The 10,660-nt window shown below is 50.5% G+C and overlaps 1 protein-coding gene across 3 annotated transcripts in view; it reads left to right on the forward strand.

The window, feature by feature from the left end:
* The window catches only part of Rfx1 (regulatory factor X1), a 36,650-nt gene that overhangs the window by 23,528 nt on the left and 2,462 nt on the right, over positions 1-10,660 (forward strand). For all 3 annotated transcript variants that reach the window (XM_029557409.1, XM_008855423.3, XM_029557410.1), the window contains 9 exons: positions 2,520-2,892; positions 5,218-5,399; positions 6,053-6,172; positions 6,439-6,551; positions 7,792-7,910; positions 8,031-8,140; positions 8,282-8,433; positions 8,509-8,606; positions 10,478-10,627. In XM_029557409.1, the coding sequence (XP_029413269.1) occupies positions 2,520-2,892; positions 5,218-5,399; positions 6,053-6,172; positions 6,439-6,551; positions 7,792-7,910; positions 8,031-8,140; positions 8,282-8,433; positions 8,509-8,606; positions 10,478-10,627 (1,417 nt within the window). The remainder of the gene's footprint in view (positions 1-2,519; positions 2,893-5,217; positions 5,400-6,052; positions 6,173-6,438; positions 6,552-7,791; positions 7,911-8,030; positions 8,141-8,281; positions 8,434-8,508; positions 8,607-10,477; positions 10,628-10,660) is intronic.

Raw genomic sequence — 10,660 nt, forward strand, 5'->3', positions numbered from 1 at the left:
AGAAAGAAAGAAAGAAAGAAAGAAAGAAAGAAAGAAAGAAAGAAAGAAAGAAATGCAGGCTGCATATTCTGTCTCAAAACTCTTCTTGGGTCCTGGGGAGATGACTTAGTTGGTAAAGTACTTGCTGCCTGAGGACCTGACTTCAGAGCCCCGGCACTAGCTGAAGGCCTGGCATGGTGGCACATGTCTTGACCCCAGTGCTGGGAAGATGGAGACAGGTCCCTGGAGCTCACTGGCTAGTCCATTCAACCAAGTCTATGAGCTCCAGGTTCAGTGAGAGAGTCAGTCAAAAAATAAGGTACAGAGCAACAGAAGGCACCCAAAATTACCTGTGACCTCCACACACATGTACACACACCCACATGCACATACAAATGTCTACCACATACAAGCTTTTTCCTGTGGGTCCCCGTCACTTTTTTTTGCCTCTGTGTAGAGTCCCCATGCAGAGGCCTCTGAGGTGTTTTCCTCCCTAGTGCTACACAGGTCAGCTTTGTCATCCTTAGAGCAGCGATGGCACAGCATAGTATTCCAGGCCTGCCTCCTGCAACCCTTGACTCACCACTAAGTCTTCTACTGTGGGGGGTTTGGTGGGGGGTGTCAGACTCTGAGGCTGGTGGCTGGCTCTTCTGTCTCTTCTTCCTGGAGGATGTTCATAGCTGGCTTTCCAGTCCTTTACTGGCCTGGGTCCCTATCCTGGCCAAAGCCTCTGAATTTGTCCAGGTGCATCCAGTGATACATTCATCTGTTCATGTTAGGGAAGACACCCACCACTGAACCATGTCCCCAGCCCTGGATATTTGAATTGAATTTTCTTTCTTTTTTTTTAGAAGGTAACTTTATGTTTTACTACATTTATGTTATGTATGTGTGCACACAGGTACACATATATGTGCATGCAACTGAAGTCAAAGAACAACTTGTTGATTCTCTCCTTCTACCATGTGGGTCCAGGGGATTGAACTCAGGTCATCAGGCTTGGTGGCAAGCACCTTTACATGCTGATCCATCTTGCTAGCTCTAGCGTGTGTGTGTGTGTGTGTGTGTGTGTGTGTGTGTGTGTGTGTGTGTGTGTGTATTTAACATTGGGGGGTTGCAAGTAGGCCAAAAAACAATCTGCAGGAGTTTGTTCTACCAATTCTGTGGGATTGAACCCAGGTCTTCGGCCTTGGCCATCACCACTCCCATGTACTGAGTCATCTCTCTCTCCAACCCAAATTTTCATGTTCTTAATCACTGAATCACTGATACATTTTGAAGGAGCTGAAAGATCAAAACTGAGAGGCGACTTTGCCTGTGTCTTCTTTACAGAGCCCTACACTCCCACATCTACCTCTGCTTATCTCTGGTTGCTTTCTTTTTTAAAAAAAAATTATTTATTATTTTTAGTTTTTAATATTTTTAATATTTTAGTGTATTGCCTGCATGTATGTAAGTACAGCCTTGTACAGTGCCTGCAGAGGTCAGAAGAGGGTATCAGATCCTTTGGAACTGGAGTTAAGGGCAGTTGTTAACCACCATTTGGGTACTAGGAACTGAACCTGGGTCCTCTGCAAGAGAAGCCAGTGCCCTTAACTGCTGAGCCATCTCTCCAGCCCTTGGTTGCTTTCTTTGTGAGAACTAGTCTTCATTTCTCTTACCCGTTCCTTAGGGTCCCAGCAATACTGAGTTAACAGACGTCCAGAGATGGGCCTGGATGCTCTCACTGCCTTTCAACAAATTTCACTGGGTGGATCTGCAGCCTATGTCACTGCAGATCACCCAGGACACAGTCCAGGAGGCCCAGAGGAGCAATTCCCTGTCAGGGAGACGTATCTGGACACAGACTGAGACTACCTGCCATGGTCCTCTCCAGTCAGAGGCCGCCCTTCCCTGGCTCTACCTTCTCCCACCTCATTTACCTCTCAAGCATGGGCATCCTTCTGCTGTGCCCCAAAGTACTTTGCCTTTGGCTTCTGAATTTTTCTTACCTAGAACCCAGGGTTTTACACATGCTAAGAAATTGCTCTGCTACTGAGCTGCATCCAAGCTTGAAGTTGTTAATATATACATGTGTGTGTATATGTATTTTGTTTTGGTTGAGGGAAGCATGTACTCTTGTGAGTTCCAGACCCCTACCTCGCTTTCCCTACTTCTGCAGTAAGGAAAGTGACTCATGTCCAGAGTGCTATACAGTTCAATGAAAAGTTGCCCGGCAAGGGCTGGCAAGATGGCCTAGCAGATAAAGGTGCTTACTGCCACACCTGACAACCCGAGTTCAATCCCCAGGACCCACATGGTGGAAGGAGAGAACCAACTTCTCTAGGTTGTTCTCTGACCTCCACACAAATGCCATGGTGCTTGTGCCCCCACCCCCCAATAACAACTAAATGTAAAGAAAATTTGTAGGAAAAAAATTAAGGTGTCCATCAAGTGCTTAGGCCAGCCCCATCCCACCTATTTGAAATCTGTTCTGGTTCCCTCCTGGAATTCCACTCCCCTCCCCTCACACCCTGGCCTCATCTCTGCCTCTCCTGCAGCCGCTCCAGCACCTATCCTTACCCTGAGACGCCACTCTACACGCAGCCAGCAGGAACCAGCTACTATGAGGCTTCAGGGGCAGCTGCCCAGGTCACCACACCAGCCACCTCCCAGACTGTGGCCAGCAGTGGCTCGGTGCCCATGTATGTGTCTGGCAGCCCGATTGTCGCCAGCTCCAGTATCAGTGGGGCTGGGGCCAGCAACAGCAGCACGGGTGCTGCGGCTGGCGGGGGAGGTGGCAATGGCAGTGGCGGCAGCAGTGGCAGTGGTGGCGGCAGCAGTGGAACAGGCACCTACGTGATCCAGGGCGGCTACATGCTGGGCAGTGCCAGCCAGTCTTACTCCCATACCACCCGTGCCTCGCCAGCCACGGTAAGTGTTCCAACCCTGCCCACAGGAGGCAGTGGTAAGCATTCAGGGGAGACCATGGCCACAGTCAGGATTCAGTGCTCACCAAGGCTAGGAGCCTTCTTATCCTGTGTGAAGTCCTGGGGACAGTAGCAAAAGTGTCATTAATTGGAACTGATGATGGCTAGCTAGCAAGTGGGAACAGATGTGCTCCACACATCCTCCTCATGTTGGTCTGCTGGAATCCAGCCGGATTCCAACCCCAACTAGACCCATTGCCAGCTTAGACTTTGGATTGGGTAAAGCAGTTGTTCCTGGGTGGGCCCCCCTGGTTGGTCCCCCCCTTTACACCAATGCAACTTTGCTTCTAATGTTTTCTGGTTTATTTACTTTGGTTTTGTTTGTTTTTGAGACAGGATCTCCCTGTAGCCCCTGCTGGTCTGGATCTCACTATGTAGACCAGGCTGGCCTCAATCTCAGAGATCTGCCTGCCTTTCCCACCTGAGTCCTGAGACTAAAGGCTTGTGCTACCACACCTGGCTTATTTAGTCTGTTTTATTTAAATACTGGTGTGAACCTCCTGATTTTACAACCCCCTGGGGTCCTCAGGTGCAGCTGCAAAAGGTGTGTGTCATGCCTGGCACAGTGAGTAGTCGCTGGTGAGGAGATAGCAGTCCAGAGCAGATGCCTCCAGCCCTAGGTTGCTGTTGAACCCAGGTGGTTGAGGTCACTGAAGAACTGTGTAGAATGTTTTGTCTTTTGCAGCTATTTATTTTGAAATAATTATATACTTACAGAACACTATAAAAATGGTAACAAGGGGAGGGAGAAGGAATAAACGGTAAGGAACTGGTCGTAGTGGTACATGCTTGTAATCCCAGCACTTCAGGAAGGCTGAGGTGGGAGGATAGCCACAAGTGTGAGGCCAGTCGTCACAGATAAATAGAATCAACTTCTCAGAAACAAACAAACTGGTGAGATAGCTCAGTAAGTAAAAGCACTTACCCTCAAGCTATGTTCAGTCTCTGGAACCCATGTAAAAGTGCAAAGAGAGAACTGACTCCACAGAGTTGTCTTGTGACCTCTACAAATGTGCAGTAGCATGGAGAGAGAGAGAGAGAGAGAGAGAGAGAGAGAGAGAGAGAGAGAATATGAATTAAACAAACAGGCTGGTGAGATGACTCTGGGTAAAGATGCTTGCAACCAGGCCTGATGATCTGAGTTTGATCCTTGGAATCCACATAGTAGAAGGAAAGAATCAACTCTTGACCTTCACACACACATACACACACACACACACACACACACACACACACACACACACACACACACACAGGGGCGGTGGAGGGGAGAGAGGGAGAGAGAGAGATAACAGAATGGAGCTAAGGAGATGGCTTAGTTGGTAAAGTACTTGTCACAACGTATGAGGATCTGAGTTTGAATTGGAACACGAAAATGAGTCTGTAATCGCACTGCTGGGAGGAACAGAGAAAGGTGAATGCCTGGGCTCACTAGCCATCCAGTCCATAAGCTCTAGGTTCAATGAGAGATGTTCTCTCAAAAATGAAGGTCGACAGCAAATGAAGATACCTCTGGTCTCTACACACATGCACATGTAGCTATTTTCATGAGCCTCCTCACATGAACACACAGACCCCACACCAAAACAAAAAGTAAGTTTAAGAAGTCGTGATAGATGCCTGTACACCCTTCAGCCAGGGTTCTCAGCTTAGCCACACATTGTCAAACAGACAGCATCAAATCCTGGAGATTTGTGTGGGACCAGAGGTGGTCTATTTATCACATGTAGATTTTGTTTTGTGTTTATGAGACAGGGCCCCACCTTTGTAGCTCCCCATTCATTCTGGCCTTGGACTCAGGACCCTCCTGCCTCAGCCTCCCCAGTGCTGGGAGTATAGGCATGTCTTACCATGCCACCATGCTTGCTGCATGTGTAGGTAAACATGGACACCACTGCCACAATCAAGATACAGGGGCTATGGGCGTGGCTCTGGCCTCCCTCTCAACATCTTGAGTCCCCAGCAACCAAGAATCTGCTTTTCATTTCTATGTCATGTCTGAAATGTTCTACAAATGGAATCCTATTATGTGTCCTTGGTAGACTGCCTTTCCTCAAAAACAATTTTGTATTTAAATAACTACAGGTGGCTAGTGGCAACTGTATTGGCCAGTGCTAGAAAGTTCCATAGGTCATAGGTCTCCAGACCACTGGTCAAGGCTGTGTGCCTTATGGCAGGGTAGGGTGGCTGTTGGTGCAAAGGATGCAGCCATGCACCTCAAGGGATGCTAGCAGCTTTCAGCACTGCTTTGTCTTCCCGTGGGCTGCAGGTCCAGTGGCTCCTGGACAATTACGAGACAGCTGAGGGTGTGAGCCTGCCGAGGAGCACCCTCTACTGCCACTACCTGCTGCATTGCCAGGAGCAGAAGCTGGAACCAGTCAACGCTGCCTCCTTCGGCAAGCTCATCCGCTCGGTCTTCATGGGTCTTCGGACACGCCGCCTGGGCACCAGGTTCACCCCGCCCTTTTCCCAGTAGCCCCTGAGCTCAGAAGGCACACCCTGCCCATGGGACCCACCCCCAATTTTCCCTCTTGCCTCTACTCACTCTGCTCAGCCCTTCTGCGTATGCCTGCTGTAGTGCCTTTGCACAGGGCCTGTGCCATCTGATTCATGTACTTCACCCCATCTCCTTAGTCAGATAGCCCTTGGCCCCTGTTCATCTCTCTTCCAGGAAGTAGCCTAGGGATCAGTGCATTCATTCATTCATTCATTTGTTCATTCATGCTCACCCTCATGTGAAGTACTGATCTTCATAACTCAGCTTCCTCATGTCTGTCTAGGCTGTCAGTAGCATTCTTCAAAGTGAAGGGATAAGGTAGGACAGAGTTAGCATACCACCTCACATGCCCTTCTGACCAGCAGTCAAATATCTACCACATGCTTGCCAGCTGCCAGAGTTGGTGGCGAGTAGTGACTCATGCTGTCATGTCCTCATAGATTCTGTCAGTGAGCAGGGGTTCCTGGCACCCCTTACCCTGTGCTTTCCCAGCTCATCAGAGCAGCTTTCTGTCCATCTACCTAAACGAGGAAGATTGTATGAGGCTTCCCAAGTCTTGCCCAACTGATAGACCCAAATCGTAGCTCTTACCGCACCTTCTTCCTAGGGGCAACTCCAAGTACCACTACTATGGCCTGCGCATCAAGGCCAGCTCGCCCTTGCTGCGGCTGATGGAGGACCAGCAGCACATGGCCATGCGAGGCCAGCCCTTTTCTCAAAAGCAGAGGTAGGCTGCCTGCTCTGGGGCTGTATAAGGTTACAAAGTTGGCTGTTCCCCACTGGGTGACCTGTTACCCACCATCTGACCATCCCGCATTACTCTTTACCAACTGCCCATCCCCTGCACACCAGAGCCCATCACCCCAGGTTTCTGGTCTCCCTATACCACTGGCTTGCCCCACACCACGTGACTTGTGTCTTTCCTGTCTCTGTCCACCCCACCTCCTGGGCTGGTCCATCCTATCAGCCACTACACTACCCCTTCTTCTCCAGGCTTAAGCCCATCCAGAAGATGGAGGGTGTGGCCAATGGTGTGGCTGTGGGGCAACAGAGCTCCGGGCTGGCAGACATCAGCGCCCAGGTGCAGCAGTACCAGCAATTCCTGGGTGAGTGTCACTTGGCAGAGCAGTGCCACTGGGCAGTGGCATGGCCTGCTCCTGCAGGACTCAAGAGGGCCCAGTGGGGAGTTTGGGGGAAACACCATCATCTCTGTGGGTGGCACATTCAGCCTTACCTGCCTGTCTCTGCAGGGTAGTTCTGTCCCCAGAAACATCCCCACCCCACCCTGCCCTTTTTATTTATTTATTTATTTATTTATTTATTTATTTATTTATTTATTTATTTATTTTGGTTTTTGGAGACAGGGTCTCCCTGTAGCCCCAACTGGCCTGGAACTCACTATGTAGATCAGACTATCCTCGATCTACAGATAACCTCTTGCATCTGCCTCCTGAGTGCTGGGATTAAAACGCATGTATCACCATGCCCAGCTCCCTCCCTCTTCCCTTTTTTAAACATAGGGTCTCACTATGTGGCCCTGGCTTTCCTGGAACTCACAGAAATCCTCCTACCTCAGCCTCCCCAGTGCTGGGATCTCAAGTGTGCACCATCTCATTCCTTTCAGCAAAGAATGTTTCTCTGTGAGCCTCCAGTGAATTCAGCCCAATGATGCTGCAGAGGACCCCAAATCCTGCACAGGCAGTGACTTGGATAGTCAGACTGACATAATGGGCAGGTTCCACCCTCACTATACTGTGACTGTAGGGCCTGCATGACTAAGATTGAGAGGGCAAGTGTTTATACTGGGGTGTATGCCTACAGTCTGCGTACACCAAAGACAAGAAAAAGCAAGAAAGTGCAGGGAGACAAGGCATGATGATGCTGCCAACGATCGAGAACAACCACATGTCCATGGCAGTAATCATACTTGGCTTCTTTCATAGGCCCACCTGCTCATGAGCTTTGCTACCTAGTGTGCCTGAGAGGTGGGAGATAAGTGGCCCTGGTGACCCATGTTATTCTAGGCAGCATCCCTAGAATGGGCCCCTAGGCTCCTGTTCTCTGGTCCACTGGGTGTAGAGAGAGGCTGCTGCCTGTACCAAGCGTTGTCCTCTAACGCCAGGGAAGGCCAGCACTTTGCAGCAGGCCAAGGCACAGGCACAAGCCCCAATTATGCTCTGTGCAAAGGGCCATGGGACCCTGGACTGTGAGCTCACCCTGCCTAGCCTCATTGTCTACCCCATACATGAGGACCATTATGTGGTGGGAAGATGGTGACTAGGACCCAAGGGACAACGGGATACAGGCAAGTGGACACAGGGCTTCATGTGCCCTGTCTGCCCTTAGATGCCTCCCGGAGCCTCCCTGACTTCACTGAGTTGGACCTCCAGGGCAAAGTCCTGCCTGAGGGCGTCGGCCCTGGGGACATCAAGGCCTTCCAGGTCCTATACCGAGAGCACTGTGAGGTAGGGCAACCAGATGGCCAAGGGAGAGGGTGGATGGGCAGCCTTGGGCAACTGGGCTTCTGTCTTAGGCAGGAAGCCCCACCTGGCTCTGCCCCACATCATGCAGCCCTACCCCTGCAGGCCATCGTGGATGTCATGGTGAACCTCCAGTTCACATTGGTGGAGACACTGTGGAAGACCTTCTGGAGGTATAACCTCAGCCAACCCAGTGAGGCACCACCACTGGCCGTGTGAGTCCCATGGGTGCGGAAAGGGTGACCCCTACCATAGGGGCCACACATGCCCTTTGCCCCCAGAGTGGGAGACCAACCCAACCCAGGGTTGGCAGGAGGCAGGAGCACCCCATGACCAGGTTGGGCGGGTGCCCACAGGCACGACGAGGCAGAGAAGCGGCTACCCAGGGCCAGCCTGGTGCTCCTATCCAAGTTCCAGCCCGTGCTACAGTGGACCAAGCACTGTGACAACGTGCTATACCAGGGCCTGGTGGAGATCCTCATCCCAGATGTGCTACGACCCATCCCCAGTGAGTGCCCGAGGCCTCACCCCTCCCCAGAAGCCACTCCTGCCTACCCTGACCAGCGTCCCCACCCCCCCATAGGTGCCTTGACCCAAGCAATCCGGAACTTTGCCAAGAGCCTAGAGAGCTGGCTCACCCATGCCATGGTGAACATCCCAGAAGAGATGCTGCGGGTGAAGGTAAGGTTAGACTAAGCCTGGCTGCAACAGGGTGGCAGGTTTTCACATTCACTGTGGGGATTGTGTCCCCTCATGAGCCTTAGTATGTACTTAGGTGTTGCCTTACACATCACTTCTTTCAGGGCCTACTTCTGAAAAGCTCCCAGGGTTCTGGTACTTAAGATAGTATCTTAAAACAACTTGGGCTGTGGTGGGCCACACCTTTATTTCCACTAGAAGTTCAAGGCTAGCTTTGACTGCATATGCATATCTCTGAGTCCATGCAGCCAGCCTGAGCTAGAGACCCTGTCTCAAAAAAAAAAAACAAAAAACAAAAACCACACACATAAATGTGAGCTGTGTTACCTTGAAATATAGTCAGAAGTAATTTAGATGGTCAGAGAGAGCTTTTAATGTATAAGGAAACAAATAGCCCTTCAGTGATATACATTCACTGAGATGCACAGAATCAGATGGGGTGTCCTTGTTCTTGGGCAAACAAAAACTAGCTAACAAAACAACTAAACAGAACTGGTGTCTGTCTCCTTTTTGTTTTTTTTTTGAGACAGGGTCTCCCTGTAGCCCCAGCTGACCTGGAACTCACTATGTAGACCAGGCTGGCCTTGAACTCACAGAGATCCACCTGCCTCTGCCTCCTGAGTGCTGGGATTAAAGGTGTGCACCACCATGCCCAGCTTGCTTCCTTATATTTTATCACAGTGCTGGGGATGAAACCAGGGCCTCATGTATGGTAGATAGGTAAGCACTCTGTGACTGAGCTGTATTCCCAGCCCCAGCTGGGTGTCTTGAGTCAGCCATGGATTAGATAGAGTGGAGCTGAGGAGAGCCTGGGGAGATAGAATCAGACGTAGGGGGAGAGCCTTCAAACTGGCAAGGCTCACAGTGGTTCATGCTGTATTTGTTTTTTTTTTGTTTTTTGTTTTTTTTTTTTGGTTGTTTTGAGACAGGGTCTCCCTGTAGTCCCAGCTGGCCTGGAACTCACTATGTAGGCCAGGCTGACCTTGGACTTAGAAATCCACCTGCCTCTGCCTCTGCCTTTAGTTCTGGGACTAAAGGCATGCGCCACCACTCCCAGTGCTATGTGTATTTGTTGAACACTGACTATGCTTAGCATAGTGCTGGAAACCCAGCAGTGAACAAGATGCAGGAAGCCTTCTTGGACATTCAAGGGCACAGTGACTGAAACAAAGTTTGCCAGTCTGGGGATGAAGCTCAGTGGTGGAGCCTTTGCCAAGCCTGTGCAGGGCCCTGTATTCCATCCCCAACACTGCAGGGAGATGAGGAGGAGCTTTTCTGTTGTGTTCTTTCATTGAAAATAGTGTAGGAGTAACTACTTGGGCATGATGATAATCCCACTAACAATTGCAAGAGTCTGAAGCTAGCCTGGGTTACATGCCAAGACCTTACCTCAAAGGAAAAAGAGAACAGTAATGTTAGTCTGGTGGTATACCATGTGGAGAGAACTTGTTTAGCATGGACATGGCCCTGAGTTTGATCACTGCCATCACCACACACCAAAAATAGTGCCAGTCAGGGATTGGGGGATGGTTCAGTTAGTAAAGGCACTTGCTGCCAAGCCTGACACCTGAGTTTGGTCCTTGGGACCTCTGGCCTCCACACCCATGCCATTCATCACAAGAACACACACAAGACAAATAAATGTCATATAAATGGTGCCAATCAGAATACAGCAAATTGATTTTTACTCATACCAGTATGTCCTGGAGCCAACCCCTGGGTCTCCCAACAGAAACAGTAAAGCACACCTTCCGGTTTTTAAGAAAAGGGCTCCAGTGGCAGCAGGTGAGGCTGGGCCTGGCAGAGGGTGGTTTCTACAGGTGCCATTAATTAGCCCACTGTCTGCCACACAGGTGGCAGCAGCTGGCGCTTTCGCGCAGACGCTGCGGCGCTACACGTCGCTCAACCACTTGGCACAGGCGGCGCGGGCTGTGCTGCAGAACACAGCACAGATCAATCAGATGCTGAGCGACCTCAACCGAGTCGATTTCGCCAACGTGCAGGTGAGCATGGGGTGGGGTGGGGTGGGGATGGTG

Source organism: Nannospalax galili, unplaced genomic scaffold, assembly GCF_000622305.1.
Source record: "Nannospalax galili isolate Female #2095 unplaced genomic scaffold, S.galili_v1.0 scaffold47, whole genome shotgun sequence".
Lineage (NCBI taxonomy): Eukaryota > Metazoa > Chordata > Mammalia > Rodentia > Spalacidae > Nannospalax > Nannospalax galili.